The sequence below is a fragment of the Coregonus clupeaformis genome, unplaced genomic scaffold (genome assembly GCF_020615455.1).
Source record: "Coregonus clupeaformis isolate EN_2021a unplaced genomic scaffold, ASM2061545v1 scaf1733, whole genome shotgun sequence".
Taxonomy (NCBI): Eukaryota; Metazoa; Chordata; class Actinopteri; order Salmoniformes; family Salmonidae; genus Coregonus; species Coregonus clupeaformis.
The window spans coordinates 861-22195 of NW_025535187.1; the positions used below are offsets into that span (position 1 = coordinate 861).

The following is a 21335-nucleotide window of genomic DNA, read 5'->3' on the forward strand; positions in this document are numbered from 1 at the left end:
GAAATCTATCAATCCTCCCTTAGCCTCTCTTTGGCTCAAAGATCTGAAGCTGTTCCTAAAATGAGAAAAAATGAAGTTACCATTCGAGGGTCAACCAACTCATTTTATTCCTCCTGGGACCCGATGATATCCTATTTTGAACAGCTCCAAACACTTCCCTCCAGATTAGTACTCTTGGCCCCACCTTGAGATTACTGCTATATAGGCCTATAAAATCACTTAATCACCTGAAATTGTTAGGCTATTACATTTTGCTTGAAGTAACGTTGTTGTATACTTTTGTTTTGTTTTTCTGACATGTAACTCAATTACTTTCCCTTTCTTTTTAAATGTGTTTGGAGGCATTCTGGGGGAGGGGGAGGTCAAAGGGGACTAAAAGGGGAGAAATGTACCATGTCTTTACATGTTATCTTTCATTCATTGTGAATACAAAATATATAATTTTAAAGGGAAGGCTTTGAAGCCAGATTTAGCGGATTTTGCTGTTTAGTTTTCCTCAACCTGTGTTTTGTTTCTCTCTCCTCTCCCTGTTAGATGGTGAGGCTGCTTCTCTCCAGAGGAGCCAACATTAATGCCTTTGACAAGAAGGATCGCCGGAGCAATCCACTGGGCTGCTTACATGGGTGATGAGTTTACCACATCATTTACATTCTGACTAATGTCCTTTATACCAATGAATGAATGAATGAATGGACTGTGTGTTAGTCTCACAGCTCAGCTGTATGAGCCACGTCTAGTGTGTTATTATGTCAGAATCATGTACTAAGTAGGTTGATTAGATGTTTTCAGTTGTACCCTAACATGATGTAGGTGTTGCTTATGGTGCTGTGTACCACTGTAAACTAATCTATCTCTCCCTCTCTCTGCCTATCTCTCTGTGTTTGTATCTCTGTTTCTCTCTTAACCCCCTTACTATCTCCCTCCTCTCTCTCTTTCTCTCTCTCTCTCTCTCTCTCTCTCTCTCTCTCTCTCTCTCTCTCTCTCTCTCTCTCTCTCTCTCTCTCTATTTATCCCTCCCCCTCTCTCTCTACCATAGGGCACATTGAGGTGGTGAAACTGCTGGCCTCTCATGGATCAGAGGTGTCCTGTAAAAACAAGAAGGCCTACACCCCTCTCCACTCTGCAGCCTCCAGTGGAATGATCAGTGTGGTCAAGTACCTCCTGGACCTTGGTGTGGATGTGAGTCAACACGCATTCAAATGTGTAGGGGGTTTTCCTAATAGTAATGAAGAGAGAGAGGTTAGAGCCAGTGATTTGGACCAGGGGGTTTTCATAACCAAGTAATGAGAGAGAGAGGTTGGATCAGGGGGTTTTCATAACCAAGTCATGAGAGAGAGAGGTTGGACTCAGGGGGTTTTCATAACCAAGTAATGAAGAGAGAGAGGTTGGACCAGGGGGTTTTCAGAACCAAGTAATGAAGAGAGAGAGGTTGGACCAGGGGGTTTTCATAACCAGGTAATGAAGAGAGAGAGGTTGGACCAGGGGGTTTTCATAACCAAGTAATGAAGAGAGAGAGGTTGGACCAGGGGGTTTTCATAACCAAGTAATGAAGAGAGAGAGGTTGGACCAGGGGGTTTTCAGAACCAAGTAATGAAGAGAGAGAGGTTGGACCAGGGGGTTTTCATAACCAGGTAATGAAGAGAGAGAGGTTGGACCAGGGGTTTTCATAACCAAGTAATGAAGAGAGAGAGGTTGGACCAGGGGGTTTTCAGAACCAAGTAATGAAGAGAGAGAGGTTGGACCAGGGGGTTTTCATAACCAAGTAATGAAGAGAGAGAGGTTGGACCAGGGTTTTTTCAGAACCAAGTAATGAAGAGAGAGAGGTTGGACCAGGGGGTTTTCATAACCAAGTAATGAAGAGAGAGACGTTGGACCAGGGTTTTTTCAGAACCAAGTAATGAAGAGAGAGAGGTTGGACCAGGGGGTTTTCATAACCAAGTAATGAAGAGAGAGAGGTTGGACCAGGGGTTTTTCAGAACCAAGTAATGAAGAGAGAGAGGTTGGACCAGGGGGTTTTCATAACCAAGTAATGAAGAGAGAGAGGTTGGACCAGGGGGTTTTCATAACCAAGTAATGAAGAGAGAGAGGTTGGACCAGGGGGTTTTCATAACCAAGTAATGAGAGAGAGAGAGGTTGGACCAGGGGGGTTTTCAGAACCAAGTAATGAGAGAGAGAGGTTGGACCAGGGGTTTTTCATAACCAAGTAATGAAGAGAGAGAGGTTGGACCAGGGGGTTTTCAGAACCAAGTGACCTGATCAGGAATGTATTGTTTTGTTCTCTCTCTCCCCCCCTCTCTCTCTCTCCACTCTTTTCCCTCCCTTGCTCCCCTCCAGATAAATTATCCCAATGGGTACGGTAACACCCCCTCCACGTGGCATGCTACAACGGGCATGACGTGGTGGTGAATGAGCTGATCGAGTGTGGCGCCAACGTGAACCAGGTGTACGAGAAGGGTTTCGCCCCACTCCACTTCACGGCCGCCTCGCGCCATGGGGCGCTCTGCCTGGAGCTGCTGGTGGGCAACGGGGCCCTCGTCAACATCAAGGTGAGGAGACCGGATGACCAACACTGTGTCTGAACTAAATAACACCCTATTCCCTATGTAGTGCACTACTTTTGACCAGGGGCCCATAGAGCAAGGAGCCTTGATGACACTGCCTGTGCCCCAAATGGCACCCTGTTCCCTTTATAAGTACACTACTTTGGTTCAAAAAGTAGTGTACTTATAGAGAATAGGGTGCCATTTGGGACGCACACACTGACGCAGCACATGGCTTAGTATTTGGCCCTGGTCTACATTCAAATACCAATGGAATAGGCCTAACAATGCAAACTAAATGCCATCAAGCGCTCCTCCAATACGTGTTTGATTTTGCCTGTGGTCAGCAGCACAGACTGCCGTGTGAACCATCTTTGTCTTTCTATCTGCAGAGTAAAGATGGAAAGACCCCCCTCCACATGACGGCCATCCACGGACGCTTCTCCAGATCTCAAGCCATCATCCAGAATGGTGAGTCGCTGTGAATGCTCTCAACTGAATATATATGAACCAGTAGGCTCTTCAGCATTGTCTTTTGTCTTCAAACCATGATTCACTGGCACAGAGCAATGTTACTTGCAATGTGGTTGAACATGAAGCTTCATGAGGCCTCTAGGGTCAAGTGGTTGACGTGTGTGTGTGTCTGTGTGTGTGTATGTGTGTGTGTCTGTGTGTGTCTGTGTGTGTGTGTGTGTGTGTGTGTGTGTGTGTTCTGTAGGTGCTGAGATCGACTGTGAAGAAAATAATGGAAACACACCCCTGCACATCTCTGCTCGCTACGGCCACGAGTTACTCATCAATACACTCATCACGAACGGAGCTGACACAGCCAAGTGAGAACACACACACACACAGTTTCCAGCAAAAATGCAACATGCATCTGCAATTCTGTCATTGACCGAATTCCCGCTTGGAGACTATGCTCAACACATTGTGGTGTGTGGGGGGTTGATAGACAGGGCATTGCAGCATGCTGATGTGTTGATCTGCTGTGGGGTTTAATGAGGACTGTGATGTGGTGCTGTTTCCAATCTTAGCTGAATCAACTGTAAGTTGCTCTGGATAAGAGTGTCTGCTTAAAGTCTAAAATGTAAAAATGTGTTGTAGGCGAGGCGTCCATGGGATGTTCCGCCTCCACCTGTCTGCTCTCAGTGGGTTCTCTGACTGCTGTCGGAAGCTCCTCTCATCAGGCTTTGATATAGACACCCCTGACGACTTTGGAAGGACCTGTTTACATGCTGCAGCAGCTGTTGGGTGAGTGGACTGGTCCAGGCTTTACACCAAGGAATATTTAGTTCATGAACTGGAAAGCCACCAGAAAGAACAAACACATATTCACACTCTTACATTTCACATTGTTTAGCAGTATTAAAAAATCGTATAGATCATTAGTGCGGTATAATTTCTGTATAATGTGGTTCCATGCCATGGTGGTATTGACTTGCGCTCTGGTCTAAATTGTCTTTATATCTTCTTGAAAGAGAAGAGAAACCTGCAAACTGCTCTTGCTAGTATCACTTTTTATTATTGCTTTTATTAGCATTATAAAAACAGTGATACTAGCAAGAGCAGTGTACGGGTTTCTCTTTTCTTTAAGGTTCTCATTGTTACCATCCACCTGATAGTGTCACGGTTAACTAAGCCAGAACCCAGAAGCAGACCAGGACAAGGTACGTTGAGACAAAGGTGAGTGTTTATTAATAGATTCCGAGTGAGGCTGAATAATCCAGGGAACAGAGCGGGTGGCGTGGATGGGTTGTTGAGGGTGCAGTGGTTGGTCCGGTACTGGCTCGGCAGCCGCCGACCATCAGGCAGAGGTTGGGTGAAGGTTCCGGGTGAGAGACTGCAGACGGAACAAAACGGAGGTCAGTACACAGCAAGTCAAAAAGGTGCAAAACAACAAAACTAACACTACTGGCTCAGAGACTGATACGCTGACAAACATACTGTTCATGGCTAACGATCCGGCAGGAACTGGATGTTGGGCCAGAGCCTAAGAAGGGTGATGATCAGGACCAGGTGTGCAGATTGCTGATGGGATGCAGGTGCGGAAAACCAGAGCGCTCCCGGAGCGTTCCCGAACCCTCGGGAAACTGGAGATTACGAGCAGGAACACTAGTCACCAGACAGGACCCGACTCAGACAGCCGGGATCGTCACAGTACCCCCCCTCCGACGAACGCCACCGGGCGGACTCCCGGAGCGCCAGGATGGAGGCGGTAGAAGTCACTGATGAGGTCTGCATCTAGGACCTGTCGCCGCGGAATCCAACTCCTCTCTTCAGGGCCATACCCCTCCCAGTCCACGAGATACTGGAAACCCCGGCCCCGCCGTCTGGAATCCATGATGCGACGCACCGTGTAGGCAGGACCACCTCCGATCATCCGAGGAGGAGGAGGAGGAGGCGGAGGAGGCAACAGAGGACTGAGGAAGACAGGCTTGAGGCAGGAGACATGAAAGGTGGGATGGACTCTGAGCGTCCTCGGTAGTTTGAGTCGAACTGCCACTGGATTGATCACCTTCTCCACCACAAACGGACCAATGAACTTCGGTAACAACTTCCTAGACTCAGTCCGTAACGGAAGATCCCGTGTGGCCAACCAAACCCTATCTCCGCTGGTATAGGTGGGAGCGGGAATCCGGCGACGATTCGCCTGGAGCTGATACCGGTCCGAAACTCTAAGGAGTGCCTTTCTGGCCCGATGCCAGGTCCGGTGGCAACGCCGAATATGGGCCTGAACAGAAGGCACTGAGAGCTCCTTCTCCTGAGAAGGAAACAGGGGAGGTTGGTAGCCATACAGGCACTGGAAGGAGACATCCCAGTGGCAGATGTAGGAAGAGTATTGTGGGCATACTCAACCCAAGGCAACTGAGAGACCCAGGAGGTGGGGTTGGAAGAGACCAGACAGCGTAGCGTTGATTCCATCTTCTGGTTGGCTCTCTCCGCCTGACCATTGGATTGGGGGTGAAAACCAGATGTGAGACTGACAGTAGCTCCAATGGCCAAACAGAAGGACTTCCAGACAGCAGAGGTAAACTGAGGGCCACGGTCGGAAACGATATCACTGGGCAAACCGTGGACCCTGAAAACCTCCCTAACCAGGATCTCGGACGTCTCCGAGGCAGAGGGAAGCTTGGCAATTGGCACAAAGTGGGGCGAACTTGCTGAATCTGTCCACGATAGTCAGAACGACCGTGTTCCCCTCAGAAGCGGGCAACCCCGTGACGAAGTCCAGGGCCAGATGCGACCATGGTCGCCGGGGAATAGGAAGGGGGTGAAGTAGTCCAGAGCTGGGCCGATTGGTACTCTTATTCTGCGCACACACTGGACAGGCAGCAACAAAACCCCGAGTATCCTCGGCCATGGCAGGCCACCAAAAACGTCTGCGAAGAAACGCCATTGTCCGAGCCACGCCAGGGTGACAAGCCATCTTGCTGGCGTGGGACCATTTGAGGACAGCAGGACGAACCGACTCAGGCACAAACAACCGACCGGGTGGACCGTTACCGGGACCGGGCTGAGTCCGAAGGGCCGCCAGCACCTCCTCCTCAATCTTCCACATAACTGCTCCCACGACGCAGTTCCGGGGGAGGATTGTCTCGGTCTTGGACCCACTCTCCTCCGTCTTGGAGAACATCCGGGACAAGGCGTCCGCCTTGCCGTTCTTAGATCCAGGTCGGAACGCCAGGGCAAACTTGAATCGTCCGAAAAACAACGCCCACCTGGCCTGACGGGAGTTGAGACGTTTAGCCGATTGCACGTAAGCAAGATTCTTGTGGTCAGTCCAGACAATAAACGGTTGCTCCGCCCCCTCCAACCAGTGGCGCCACTCCTCCAAGGCAAGTTTCACCGCGAGAAGCTCCCGGTTACCCACATCGTAATTCCTCTCTGCAGGCGAAAGGCGACGAGAGTAGTAGGCGCAGGGATGGAGTTTACTGTCCGTGGAGCATCGCTGCGACAGGATGGCGCCAACTCCCACATCAGACGCGTCCCACTTCAACGACGAACTGACGGGCCGTGTCCGGTTGAGAGAGAATCGGTGCGTTGGTGAATCGCCTCTTCAAATCCAGAAACGCTCGATCCGCCTCCGGATTCCACTTGAAGGTCCTGATGCTGGAAGTCAAGGCAGTTAACGGAGCGGCCACACGGCTGTAATCCCGGATGAATCTGCGGTAGAAATTCGCAAACCCCCAAAAATCTCTGGAGCTGCAATCTCGTACCGGGCTGGGCCCATTCCAGAACCGCTCTAACCTTCTCCTGGTCCATCCTAATCTCTCCCCTGGAGATGATGTACCCGAGAAAGGATGTCGTGTGGGCGTGAAACTCGCACTTCTCGGCCTTCACGAACAGGCGATTCTCCAACAATCGCTGCAGAACCTGCCGGACATGCTGGACGTGGTCGGAAGGTTCCTTCGAGAAGATCAGAATGTCATCCAGGTAAACAAACACAAAGAGACCGATCATATCTCTCAGGACGCCGTCTCACCATACTCTGGAATACCGCTGGAGCATTGGTCAGTCCAAACGGCATCACCTGATACTCGAAGTGACCCATCGGTGTATTGAAACCCGTCAACCACTCGTCCCCTCTCTGATCCGGACCAGGTGATACGCATTGCGTAGGTCTAGCTTGGTGAACACCGTAGCACCCTGTAAGGAGTCGAAGGCAGAACTCATCAAGGGCAGGGGATACTTGTTCTTGACCGTGATGTCATTCAACCCCCGATAATCAATACACGGTCGAAGAGAGCCATCCTTCTTACCCACAAAGAAGAATCCTGCCCCCAGGGGTGATGATGAGGACGAACGAGACCAGCAGCTAGGGACTCCTTGATGTAGGTCTCCAACGCCTCACGTTCAGGTCGGGGAGATACTGTATAACCTTCCCTTGGGGTAGACAGCTCCAGGGACCAGGTTGATTGCACAATCATATGGTCGGTGGGGAGGGAGTGACAGAGCCTTCTGCTTACTGAAAACTTCCCCCAAATCGTGATATGTCTCGGGAACCAGGGACAAATCTGGGGGTTTAGCCTCAATCACCTGACTGGGAACCGAATGGGGGCAGGCAGTCTTGAGACAGTTAGCATGACAATCAAGGCTCCAACTCGTTACCTTGCCCGTCACCCAATCGAACGTGGGATTGTGTTCCTTCAGCCAGGGGTATCCAAGGACCAGAGGAACATGGGAAGACGGCAGAATGAAGAATGAAATCATCTCAGAATGATTCCCCGACAACCGCATCTTAACCGGTTCAGTCCTCATCGTGATACGTGCCAGACTACTGCCGTTCAGAGTGGTCGCTTCAATGGCTTCCGGCAATTGCTCCTTGGAAAGCCCCAGCTGTTCCACCAACTCGGCATCAAGAAAGCTTCCATCGGCACCTGAATCGATAAAAGCGTTAAGCGCTAAGCTCTGATTCCTGTTCACAAGGGTAGCCGGGAAACGGGGTCTGACAGAGGTACTGAGAGGTTGAAACTGGCTCGCTAAAAGTCCTCCCAACTTTAGCGAGCCGGGCAGTTTGACGACCGCCGGGGAACAAGTGGAGATGTAATGTCCCGAGCTACCACAGTAGAGGCAGCAGTTGGTCTTACGTCTATGTTGACGCTCCTCCTTGGTTAACCCGTGCCGCCCCACTTGCATGGGTTCAGAATCGGGAGAGAGGACCTCTCCACTAATCCATTGTGGTGGAGAATGATCGACGTGTTCTGGTCCACCACCCGACCCGACTGGGAACTGAGAAGCTGATCGATTGGGACGGACCCCATTGCTTCTCCCTCCTTCGCTCTCGGACTCGATTATCCACCCGAATAGACAAAGCTACCAAGCTGTCCAGGTCACTAGGCTCCGGATAGGAGATCAACTCATCCTTGAGCTGCTCCGACAGACCCTGGTAAAAGGCCGCTTGCAGAGACTCCTCGTTCCACCCACTCTCCACAGCCAACGTCTTGAACTCGATCACGAAGTCGGCCACGCTGCGAGTTCCTTGGCGAAGCGAAACAGGCGCCTAGCTGCGTCCCTCCCTCGGACGGAATGGTCGAAGAGCTTCCTCATCTCGGCCGTGAACCCCTGGTATGAAGCCATGCAGGGATCCTGTCGTTCCCAAACGGCTGAAGCCCACTCCAGCGCTCGACCACGCAGCAACTCAATCACAAAGGCTATCCTAGCCTTGTCTGTGGCATAAGAGTAGGGCTGTAGATCGAACACTAGTCCACACTGCATAAGGAAGGAACGGCATCTTCCCAGCTCTCCCTCATACTTATCCGGCGTCGGAACCTTGGGCTCACGGATGGACACAGCTTCAGAAGCGGCAGGCGAGATGGGTGAAAACGGTAGTGGATCCTCCACCGGACACTTGCGTTGGTTCTGGACCTCCGTCAGACCGGTAGAAAGGTTCCGAACTGACAACGCGATCTCCTGTAGTACCGTGCTATGATGGCCCAACATCTTCTCCTGCTGGGTAATAGCATGGCGAACAGAGTCCAGGTCCGCTGGGTTCATTACTGGCCGGATCGTTCTGTCACGGTTAACTAAGCCAGAACCCAGAAGCAGACCAGGACAAGGTACGTTGAGACAAAGGTGAGTGTTTATTAACAGATTCCGAGTGAGGCTGAATAATCCAGGGAACAGAGCGGGTGGCGTGGATGGGTTGTTGAGGGTGCAGTGGTTGGTCCGGTACTGGCTCGGCAGCCGCCGACCATCAGGCAGAGGTTGGGTGAAGGTTCCGGGTGAGAGACTGCAGACAGGACAAAAACGGAGGTCAGTACACAGCAAGTCAAAAAGGTGCAAAACAACAAAACTAACACTACTGGCTCAGAGACTGATACGCTGACAAACATACTGTTCATGGCTAACGATCCGGCAGGAACTGGATGTTGGGCCAGAGCCTAAGAAGGGTGATGATCAGGACCAGGTGTGCAGATTGCTGATGGGATGCAGGTGCGGAAAACCAGAGCGCTCCCCGGAGCGTTCCCGAACCCTCGGGAAACTGGAGATTACGAGCAGGAACACTAGTCACCAGACAGGACCCGACTCAGACAGCCGGGATCGTCACAGATAGCTCAGATGTGAAAGGGCCTTTCTGAACTTGATATCTTGTTACCATCCACCTGATAGCTCAGATGTACGAGAGCCTTTCTGAACTTGATATCTTGTTACCATCCACCTGATAGCTCAGATGTACGAGAGCCTTTCTGAACTTGATATCTTGTTACCATTCACCTGATAGCTCAGATGTACGAGGGCCTTTCTGAACTTGATATCTTGTTACCAGGAACCTGGACTGTCTGAATCTGCTGCTCAACACAGGGGCAGACTTCAACAGAAAGGACAGCTTCGGAAGGTCTGTCTGTGGCATCAAATAACTTTCATATGTGATCTTTATGATAATGGGGAATATAGTATAGGGGCATATAGGAATTATTATGGGAAATATTGGCGGCAGGTAGCCTAGCGGTTAAGAGCGTTGGGTCAGTAACCGAAAGGTTGCTGGTTCAAATCCCCTAGCTGACTAGGTGAAAAATGTGTCTATGTGCACTGCAGCAAGGCACTTAACCCTAATTGCTCCTGTAAGTCGCACTGGATAAGAGTGTCTGCTAAATGACGTAAAATGTAAATGTTTTACAGCTCCAATAAGTTGTTTCTGTTGTTGATGTTGAATGGTTTCTGTGCGTTCTTCTAGGAGTCCTCTGCATTATGCGGCAGCCAATTGTAACTACCAGTGTCTGTTTGCCTTGGTGGGGTCTGGGGCCAGTGTGAACGATCTGGATAAAAGGGGTTGCACCCCGCTCCACTATGCTGCTGCCTCCGACACAGACGGAAAGTACGTCTCACACCTCTCTTACTGTTGTGTGTGTTGTGGTGCCATGACCTTTCACATTTCACTGTAGTCTGGAGAGTATGTTGTGGTGCCATGACCTTTCACATTTCACTGTAGTCTGGAGAGTATGTTGTGGTGCCATGACCTTTCACATTTCACTGTAGTCTGGAGAGTATGTTGTGGTGCCATGACCTTTCACATTTCACTGTAGTCTGGAGAGTATGTTGTGGTGCCATGACCTTTCACATTTCACTGTAGTCTGGAGAGTATGTTGTGGTGCCATGACCTTTCACATTTCACTGTAGTCTGGAGAGTATGTTGTGGTGCCATGACCTTTCACATTTCACTGTAGTCTGGAGAGTATGTTGTGGTGCCATGACCTTTCACATTTCACTGTAGTCTGGAGAGTATGTTGTGGTGCCATGACCTTTCACATTTCACTGTAGTTTGGAGAGTATGTTGTGGTGCCATGACCTTTCACATTTCACTGTAGTCTGGAGAGTATGTTGTGGTGCCATGACCTTTCACATTTCACTGTAGTCTAGAGTATGTTGTTGGCCGTGTTTGAATACATACTAGTGTTAAATCTGCAGTATGAAAGCTTGGCCACGTCTCCTTTGGGAAAGTGTCTCTGCTTGCTTATCTGTCTGTCTTGATGTTGGTATAATGATTAGTGAACTCTTGACCTCTGACCTCTAGGTGTCTGGAATATTTGCTGCGAAACGACGCTAACCCAGGGATCAGGGACAATCAGGGCTACAACGCAGTCCATTACGCGTCTGCGTACGGACACCGCCTCTGTCTGGAGCTGGTGAGTCAGAACCACAGGGGACTAGACGCCCTGCATTCACAGACCATTTTGTCTGCGTCCCAAATGGATGTAGGGCCCATAGGGCTCTGGTCAAAAGTAATGCACTATATAGGGAATAGGGTGCCATTTGGGACAGACGTTGATATTCAGTAGGTTTTAAGGTGTGGTTGCATGTTTGTCGTGGCCGCATCGTCACTCTTGATGTTCTTTTTCCAGATTGCAAGTGAAACACCTTTAGATGTGGTAAGTACCAGTTGGTTACTTTTCCTCACACTAGCTTGTTTAAGATACGAATGCAACACCCCAGTATGTCTGCAGGGGCTGGTCACTGAGATTTACAACATGAAACATGCTACTAGACTAACCTTCAAAGTAAATATGTTACAAGTCTAAACTGGCCCGTCCTTGTCTTTCCCCAGCTAATGGAAACCTCAGGGACAGACATCCTGAACGACTCTGATGTCAGAGCTCCCATCAGCCCCCTACACTTAGCTGTGAGTAAAGCCTACCTGCTCCTGTAGGGGTCTCGCCACATGACAAATGGCACCCTATTCCCTATTTAGTGCACTACTTTTGACCAGAGCCTTATGGGCCCAGATCAAAAGTACTGCACTACATGGGAAATAGGGTGCTATCTGGGATGCAGGCATGGTGTTGTTTTTCCACGAAAAGTTGATTGTCCAGACACTCACACACCATGTTCCTATCTGTTCCTGATTAGTGTAAAATACATGCATATTTTGACACGGTGATGATGAGGATGATTTCCCTTATTTTGCCATTTGAGTTAATCAACCTCCAACAGAGGAGTAGTAGTGTGTTTGTTTCTAAATCTCACGCTTGGCAGGGACCTTCGATGTTGATGCTGGGCGGGAGAAAAAATGGGCACCCGATTTGAGAGACACTGGTCTACTTTAGAGGTCTAGGACTGTTTCTGTTCAGGCATACCACTGGTCTACTATAGGACATTGATTATATTAAGAGTGTATATCTGTTCAGGCATACCACTGGTCTACTATAGGACATTGATTATATTAGGAGTGTATTTCTGTTCAGGCGCACCACTGGTCTACTATAGGACATTGATTATATTAGGAGTGTATATCTGTTCTGGCATACCACTGGTCTACTATAGGACATTGATTATATTAGGAGTGTATATCTGTTCTGGCATACCACTGGTCTACTATAGGACATTGATTATATTAGGAGTGTATATCTGTTCAGGCGCACCACTGGTCTACTATAGGACATTGATTATATTAGGAGTGTATTTCTGTTCAGGCGCACCACTGGTCTACTATAGGACATTGATTATATTAGGAGTGTATATCTGTTCTGGCATACCACTGGTCTACTATAGGACATTGATTATATTAGGAGTGTATATCTGTTCTGGCATACCACTGGTCTACTATAGGACATTGATTATATTAGGAGTGTATATCTGTTCTGGCATACCACTGGTCTACTATAGGACATTGATTATATTAGGAGTGTATATCTGTTCTGGCATACCACTGGTCTACTATAGGACATTGATTATATTAGGAGTGTATATCTGTTCAGGCATACCACTGGTCTACTATAGGACATTGATTATATTAGGAGTGTATATCTGTTCTGGCATACCACTGGTCTACTATAGGACATTGATTATATTAGGAGTGTATATCTGTTCAGGCATACCACTGGTCTACTATAGGACATTGATTATATTAGGAGTGTATTTCTGTTCAGGCATACCACTGGTCTACTATAGGACATTGATTATATTAGGAGTGGTCTACTATAGGACATTGATTATATTAGGAGTGTATATCTGTTCAGGCATACCACTGGACTTTGCTTCAGACTGTGTGTTTGTTTCCATTCAGGCGTACCACGGCCACCACCATGCTATGGAGGTCCTGGTTCAGTCTCTGCTGGATCTAGACGTGAGGAACAGCCAGGGCGCACCCCTCTGGACCTGAATGCCTTTAAAGGCCATGTGGAGTGTGTTGACGTCCTCATCAACCAGGGAGCCTCCATCCTGGTTAAAGACTTCACCCTGAAGAGGACCCCCATCCACGCTGCAGGTACGCATAGGATATCACGTAAGACCTAGAGATTCTGTAATTCAAAAGTTTTCCTTACCAAGATGGACATTTGTTTGGTCATGTTGCTAGGACGCCAATGTCCACTCTAGGGATATTATATAGCATAGTGTGAAAATGCCCACTACACACTGATCTAAGGTCATTTTTTGTCATTATTGCTGAGGATCTGGGGAGGGTAAGCTGATCCTAGATCAGTGCACAGGGGGACTTCTATCCAGAGCCAGGTACACAGCTAGCAGGTGACAGGCTTCGAGGGCCTCAGCCCCAAAATGTTTTATTATCTGCTGTGTTAACATCATGAGGATGTCATCTACCAATACCACTGTTCTAGAAATCTGTCTGTTCATGTGAAGGTAATAGTCGTCCAGCAATCAGCTCATATCCTCTCTGTTTAGCCTCCTCTAGCTACCAACGGTCAATCATCTCACATTCTTATACAGTGGGGGAAAAAAGTATTTAGTCAGCCACCAATTGTGCAAGTTCTCCCACTTAAAAAGATGAGAGAGGCCTGTAATTTTCATCATAGGTACACGTCAACTATGACAGACAAATTGAGAAAAAAATCCAGAAAATCCCATTGTAGGATTTTTATGAATTTATTTGCAAATTATGGTGGAAAATAAGTATTTGGTCACCTACAAACAAGCAAGATTTCTGGCTCTCACAGACCTGTAACTTCTTCTTTAAGAGGCTCCTCTGTCCTCCACTCGCTACCTGTATTAATGGCACCTGTTTGAACTTGTTATCAGTATAAAAGACACCTGTCCACAACCTCAAACAGTCACACTCCAAACTTCACAATGGCCAAGACCAAAGAGCTGTCAAAGGACACCAAAAACAAAATTGTAGACCTGCACCAGGCTGGGAAGACTGAATCTGCAATAGGTAAGCAGCTTGGTTTGAATAAATCAACTGTGGGAGCAATTATTAGGAAATGGAAGACATACAAGACCACTGATAATCTCCCCTCGATCTGGGGCTCCACGCAAGATCTCACCCCGTGGGGTCAAAATGATCACAAGAACGGTGAGCAAAAATCCCAGAACCACACGGGGGGACCTAGTGAATGACCTGCAGAGAGCTGGGACCAAAGTAACAAAGCCAACCATCAGTAACACACTACGCCGCCAGGGACTCAAATCCTGCAGTGCGAGACGTGTCCCCCCTGCTTAAGCCAGTACATGTCCAGGCCCGTCTGAAGGTGCATTTGGATGATCCAGAAGAGGATTGGGAGAATGTCATATGGTCAGATGAAACCAAAATATAACTTTTTGGTAAAAGCTCAACTCGTCGTGTTTGGAGGACAAAGAATGCTGAGTTGCATCCAAAGAACACCATACCTACTGTGAAGCATGGGGGTTGGAAACATCATGCTTTGGGGCTGTTTTTCTGCAAAGGGACCAGGACGACTGATCCGTGTAAAGGAAAGAATGAATGGGGCCATGTATCGTGAGATTTTGAGTGAAACCCTCCTTCCATCAGCAAGGGCATTGAAGATGAAACGTGGCTGGGTCTTTCAGCATGACAATGATCCCAAACACACCGCCCGGGAAACGGAGGGCTTCGTAAGAAGCATTTCAAGGTCCTGGAGTGGCCTAGCCAGTCTCCAGATCTCAACCCCATAGAAAATCTTTGGAGGGAGTTGGAAAGTGCCAGCAGCAAAACATCACTGCTCTAGAGGAGATCCCGGCAGTCTGAGTCGGGTCCTGTCTGGTGACTAGTTTTTCCTGTCCGTGATCTCCAGTTTCCCGAGGGTTCGGGAACGCTCCGGGGGAGCTCTCTTGTTTTCCGCACCTGCATCCCATCAGCAATCTGCACACCTGGTCCTGATCATCACCCTTCTTAGGCTCTGGCCAAACATCCAGTTCCTGCCGGATCGTTAGCCATGAACAGTAGGTTTATCAAAGTATCAGTCCTAGAGCTTCTAGCGATAGTTTTGTTGTTTTGTACCTTGTTGGGTTATTGTTGACTAACCTCCGTTTTTGTTCCATCTCCAGTCACTCGTCCGGAACCCTCACCCTACCTCTGCCTGATGGTCGGCGGCTGCCGAGCCATCGTTGGACCAACAACTGCACCCTCAACAACTCATCCACGCCCGCCCGCTCTGTTCCCTGGATTATCCTGCACCTTTTTTGAATCTGTAATAAACCCTCACCTTCGTTCAACTCTCCTTGTCCTGGTCTGCTTCTGGGTTCTGTCTGAGGGAACCGTGACAGAACGATCCGGCCAGTAATGAACCCAGCGGACCTGGACTCTGTTCGCCATGCCATTACCCATCAGGAGAAGATGTTGGGCCATCATAGCACGGTACTACAGGAGATCGCGTTGTCAGTTCGGAACCTTTCTACCGGTCTGACGGAGGTCCAGAACCAACGCAAGTTTCCGGTGGAGGATCCACTACCGGTTTCACCCATCTCGCCTGCCGCTTCTGGAGCTGTGTCCTTCCGTGAGCCCGAGGTTCCCGACGCCGGATAGATATGAGGGGAGCTGGGAAGATGCCGTTCCTTCCTTATGCAGTGGATTAGTGTTCGATCTACAGCCCTACTCTTATGCTACAGACAAGGCTAGGGATAGCCTTTGTGATTGCGTTGCTGCGTGGTCGAGCGCTGGAGTGGGCTTCAGCCGTTTGGGAACGACAAGACCCCCTGCATGGCTTCATACCAGGGGTTCCACGGCCGAGATGAGGAAGCTCTTCGACCATTCCGTCCGAGGGAGGGACGCAGCTAGGCGCCTGTTTTCGCTTCACCAAGGAACTCGAGCGTGGCCGACTTCGTGATCGAGTTCAAGACGTTGGCGGTGGAGAGTGGGTGGAACGAGGAGTCTCTGCAAGCGGCCTTTTACCAGGGTCTGTCGGAGCAGCTCAAGGATGAGTTGATCTCCTATCCGGAGCCTAGTGACCTGGACAGCTTTGGTAGCCTTGTCATTCGGGGTGGATAATCGAGTCCGAGAGCGAAGGAGGGAGAAGGCAATGGGGGTCCGTCCAATCGATCAGCTTCTCAGTTCCCAGTCGGGTCGGGTGGTGGACCAGAACACGCGATCATTCTCCACCACAATGGATTAGTGGAGAGGTCCCTCTCCCGATTCTGAACCCATGCAAGTGGGGCGGCACGGGTTAACCAAGGAGGAGCGTCAACATAGACGTAAGACCAACTGCTGCCTCTACTGTGGTAGCTCGGGACATTACATCTCCACCTGTTCCCGGCGGTCGTCAAACTGCCCGGCTCGCTAAAGTTGGGAGGACTTTTAGCGAGGCAGTTTCAACCTCTCAGTACCTCTGTCAGACCCGTTTCCGGCTACCCTTGTGAACAGGAATCAGAGCTTAGCGCTTAACGCTTTTATCGATTCAGGTGCCGATGGAAGCTTTCTTGATGCCGAGTTGGTGGAACAGCTGGGGCTTTCCAAGGAGCAATTGCCGGAAGCCATTGAAGCGACCACTCTGAACGGCAGTAGTCTGGCACGTATCCACGATGAGGACTGAACCGGTTAAGATGCGGTTGTCGGGGAATCATTCTGAGATGATTTCATTCTTCATTCTGCCGTCTTCCCATGTTCCTCTGGTCCTTGGATACCCCTGGCTGAAGGAACACAATCCCACGCTCGATTGGGTGACGGGCAAGGTAACGAGTTGGAGCCTTGATTGTCATGCTAACTGTCTCAAGACTGCCTGCCCCCATTCGGTTCCCAGTCAGGTGATTGAGGCTAAACCCCAGATTTGTCCCTGGTTCCCGAGACATATCACGATTTGGGGGAAGTTTTCAGTAAGCAGAAGGCTCTGTCACTCCCTCCCCCACCCGACCATATGATCGTGCCATCAACTGGTTCCTGGAGCTGTCTACCCCAAGGGAAGGTTATACAGTATCTCCCGACCTGAACGTGAGGCGTTGGAGACCTACATCAAGGAGTCCCTAGCTGCTGGTCTCGTTCGTCCCTCGTCATCACCCCCTGGGGGCAGGATTCTTCTTGTGGGTAAGAAGGATGGCTCTCTTCGACCGTATTGATTATCGGGGGTTGGAATGACATCATGGTCAAGAACAAGTATCCCCTGCCATTGATGAGTTCTGCCTTCGACTCCTTACAGGGGAGCTACGGTGTTCACAAGCTAGACCTACGCAATGCGTATCACCTGGTCCGGATCAGAGAGGGGGACGAGTGGTTGACGGGTTTCAATACACCGATGGGTCACTTCGAGTATCAGGTGATGCCGTTTGGACTGACCAATGCTCCAGCGGTATTCCAGAGTATGGTGAACGACGTCCTGAGAGATATGATCGGTCTCTTTGTGTTTGTTTACCTGGATGACATTCTGATCTTCTCGAAGGAACCTTCGACCACGTCCAGCATGTCCGGCAGGTTCTGCAGCGATTGTTGGAGAATCGCCTGTTTGTGGAAGGCCGAGAAGTGCGAGTTTCACGCCCACACGACATCCTTTCTCGGGTACATCATCTCCAGGGGAGGGATTAGGATGGACCAGGAGAAGGTTAGAGCGGTTCTGGAATGCCCAGCCCGACGAGATTGCAGCTCCAGAGATTTTTGGGGTTTGCGAATTTCTACCGCAGATTCATCCGGGATTACAGCCGTGTGGCCGCTCCGTTAACTGCCTTGACTTCCAGTATCAGGACCTTCAAGTGGAATCCGAGGCGGATCGAGCGTTTTCTGGATTTGGGCGATTCACCAACGCACCGATTCTCTCTCAACCGGACACGGCCCGTCAGTTCGTCGCTGAAGTGGACGCGTCTGATGTGGGAGTTGGCGCCATCCTGTCGCACTGCGATGCTCCACGGACAGTAAACTCCATCCCTGCGCCTACTACTCTCGTTCGCCTTCGCCTGCGGAGAGGAATTACGATGTGGGTAACCGGGAGCTCTCGCTTGGTGAAACTTGCCTTGGAGGAGTGGCGCCACTGGTTGGAGGGGGGCGGAGCAACCGTTTATTGTCTGGACTGACCACAAGAATCTTGCCACGTGCAGATCGGCTAAACGTCTCAACTCCCGTCAGGCCAGGTGGGCGTTGTTTCGGACGATTCAAGTTTGCCCTGACGCTCCGACCTGGATCTAAGAACGGCAAGGCGGACGCCTTGTCCCGGATGTTCTCCAAGACGGAGGAGAGTGGGTCCAAGACCGAGACAATCCTCCCGGAACTGCGTCGTGGGAGCAGTTATGTGGAAGATTGAGGAGGAGGTGCTGGCGGCCCTTCGACTCAGCCCGGTCCCGGTAACGGTCCACCCGGTCGTTGTTTGTGCCTGAGTTGCTGCTCCTGCTGTCCTCAAATGGTCCCACGCCAGTAAGATGGCTTGTCACCCTGGCGTGGCTCGGACAATGGCGTTTCTTCGCAGACGTTTTTGGTGGCCTGCCATGGCCGAGGATACTCGGGGTTTTGTTGCTGCCTGTCCAGTGTGTGCGCAGAATAAGAGTACCAATCGGCCCAGCTCTGGACTACTTCACCCCCCTTCCTATTCCCCGGCGACCATGGTCGCATCTGGCCCCTGGACCCCGTCACTGGGTTGCCCGCTTCTGAGGGGAACACGGTCGTTCTGACTATCGTGGACAGATTCAGCAAGTTCGCCCCACTTTGTGCCAATTGCCAAGCTTCCCTCTGCCTCGGAGACGTCCGAGATCCTGGTTAGGGAGGTTTTCAGGGTCCACGGTTTGCCCTGTGATATCGTTCCGACCGTGGCCCTCAGTTTACCTCTGCTGTCTGGAAGTCCTTCTGTTTGGCCATTGGAGCTACAGTCAGTCTCACATCTGGTTTTCACCCCCAATCCAATGGTCAGGCGGAGAGAGCCAACCAGAAGATGGAATCCACGCTACGCTGTCTGGTCTCTTCCAACCCCACCTCCTGGGCTCTCAGTTGCCTTGGGTTGAGTATGCCCACAATACTCTCCCTACATCTGCCACTGGGATGTCTCCCTTCCAGTGCCTGTATGGCTGGACCAACCTCCCTTGTTCCCTTCTCAGGAGAAGGAGCTCTCAGTGCCTTCTGTTCAGGCCCATATTACCGCGTTGCACCGACCTGGCATGGGGCCAGAAAGGCACTCCTTAGAGTTTCGGACCGGTATCAGCTCCAGGCGATCGTCAGCCGATCCCCGCTCCCACCACACCATCGGAGATAGGGTCTGGTTGGCCACACGGGATCTTCCTTTACGGACTGAGTCTAGGAAGTTGTTACCGGGTTCATTGGTCCGTTTGTGGTGGAGAAGGTGATCAATCCAGTGGCAGTTCGACTCAAACTACCGAGGACGCTCAGAGTCCATCCCACCTTTCATGTCTCCTGCCTCAAGCCTGCTCTTCCTCAGTCCTCTGTTGCCTCCTCCGCCTCCTCCTCCTCCTCCTCGGATGATCGGAGGTGGTCCTGCCTACACGGTGCGTCGATCATGGATTCCAGACGGCGGGGCCGGGGTTTCCAGTATCTCGTGGACTGGGAGGGGTATGGTCCTGAAGAGAGGAGTTGGATTCCGCGGCGACAGGTCCTAGATGCTGACCTCATCAGTGATTTCTACGCTCCATCCTGGCGCTCCGGGAGGTCCGCCCGGTGGCGTTGGTCGGAGGGGGGTACTGTAAACGATCCCGGCAGTCTGAGTCGGGTCCTGTCTGGTGACTAGTTTTTCCTGCTCGTGATCTCCAGTTTCCCGAGGGTTCGGGAACGCTCGGGGAGCTCTCTTGTTTTCCGCACCTGCATCCCATCAGCAATCTGCACACCTGGTCCTGATCATCACCCTTCTTAGGCTCTGGCCAAACATCCAGTTCTGCCGGATCGTTAGCCATGAACAGTAGGTTTATCAAAGTATCAGTCCTAGAGCTTCTAGCGATAGTTTTGTTGTTTTGTACCTTGTTGGGTTATTGCTGACTTACCTCCGTTTTTGTTCCATCTCCAGTCACTCGTCCGGAACCCTCACCCTACCTCTGCCTGATGGTCGGCGGCTGCCGAGCCATCGTTGGACCAACAACTGCACCCTCAACAACTCATCCACGCCGCCCGCTCTGTTCCCTGGATTATCCTGCACCTTTTTTTGAATCTGTAATAAACCCTCACCTTCGTTCAACTCTCCTTGTCCTGGTCTGCTTCTGGGTTCTGTCTGAGGGAACCGTGACATCTAGAGGAGATCTGCATGGAGGAATGGGCCAAAATACCAGCAACAGTGTGTGAAAACCTTGTGAAGACTTACAGAAAATGTTTGACCTGTGTCATTGCCAACAAAGGGTATATAACTAAGTATTGAGAAACTTTTGTTTTTGACCAAATACTTATTCTCCACCATAATTTTTCCACCTACAATGTGATTTTCTGGATTTTTTTTTCTCATTTTGTCTGTCATAGTTGACGTGTACCTATGATGAACATTACAGGCATCTCTCATCTTTTTAAGTGGGAGAACTTGCACAATTGGTGGCTGACTAAATACTTTTTTTTCCCCACTGTATATATATATAGTGTCCTCTCAGATGCTCTGCACCAGTATGTCCCAACCCTGGGTCCCCTAGCCAATGGGCCAGCTAAGTGTAAAAATACATGCCCAAAACATTGTTAGCTTACATTCCATGGCATATGGAACATTTTGCCCTTACAATAACTTATATATGCTTTTAATTAATATTGTTCAATAGAACTCTAGTCAGCGACTTTGTCAAAGTTGTGTCTTGTTACCTCCTCAATCACTCTTGGCATTTTCTCAGTCTTGAACCAAATCCTCATCATCTTCTTCTCCTGATCCTTCTGGATCTGCAAAACCAGAGCCAACCTGGCTCCCAGCTCCATCACATAGTCTGTCTGGATCGCCCTTTCCTCCAACCGACACTCACCCCCTCTGTGTCAGCGTTGAACCCTCCATGTCTTCCTCTTAGCTAACAACTCTGGAAAATACATAACGTTGTAGTAAGTGGGTGTTGCTAACCAAATAATAATGCATCTCTTTACTCCAATGCTGTACACGTTTTCTTCCCAGCTACTTACAATTAAGCAAGGGAGAATCTTGCTCCAGATATGTTTACGCAATAGGCTTATCTGAATTACTAGTAAAAAGTTGGCTACTGGAAAAGCGACCAAGTTCAAATGAATCGATTTAGGCTGTTCTT

At 50.0% G+C, this 21335-nt stretch overlaps 1 protein-coding gene and 1 long non-coding RNA gene across 2 annotated transcripts; both read left to right on the forward strand.

The window, feature by feature from the left end:
* Nucleotides 1-596: 596 nt before the first annotated feature.
* On the forward strand, nt 597-2367 carry LOC123487494. Its single transcript, XR_006659792.1, has 3 exons — nt 597-623; nt 1037-1179; nt 2335-2367. It is a non-coding gene; the product is annotated as an uncharacterized LOC123487494 (long non-coding RNA).
* A 38-nt stretch (nt 2368-2405) lies between these two features.
* On the forward strand, nt 2406-13140 carry LOC121565515 (serine/threonine-protein phosphatase 6 regulatory ankyrin repeat subunit A-like). Its single transcript, XM_045218702.1, has 10 exons — nt 2406-2546; nt 2933-3011; nt 3259-3373; nt 3648-3794; nt 9811-9879; nt 10219-10359; nt 11056-11167; nt 11384-11410; nt 11587-11661; nt 13045-13140. Exons 2-10 carry the CDS (start codon nt 2960-2962, stop codon nt 13138-13140), a joined length of 834 nt encoding a protein of 277 aa, XP_045074637.1. The 5' UTR covers nt 2406-2546; nt 2933-2959.
* The last annotated feature ends 8195 nt before the right edge of the window (nt 13141-21335 follow it).

What these genes read in the sequence shown, in the direction of transcription:
- LOC121565515 (XM_045218702.1), top strand. Translation starts at nt 2,960, where the DNA reads ATGACGGCCATCCACGGACGCTTCTCCAGATCTCAAGCCATCATCCAG. An exon ending in AGAAAGGACAGCTTCGGAAG is followed by an intron (nt 9,880 to 10,218) that starts GTCTGTCTGTGG and finishes GCGTTCTTCTAG; the next exon opens with GAGTCCTCTGCATTATGCGG. An exon ending in GTGAAACACCTTTAGATGTG is followed by an intron (nt 11,411 to 11,586) that starts GTAAGTACCAGT and finishes GTCTTTCCCCAG; the next exon opens with CTAATGGAAACCTCAGGGAC.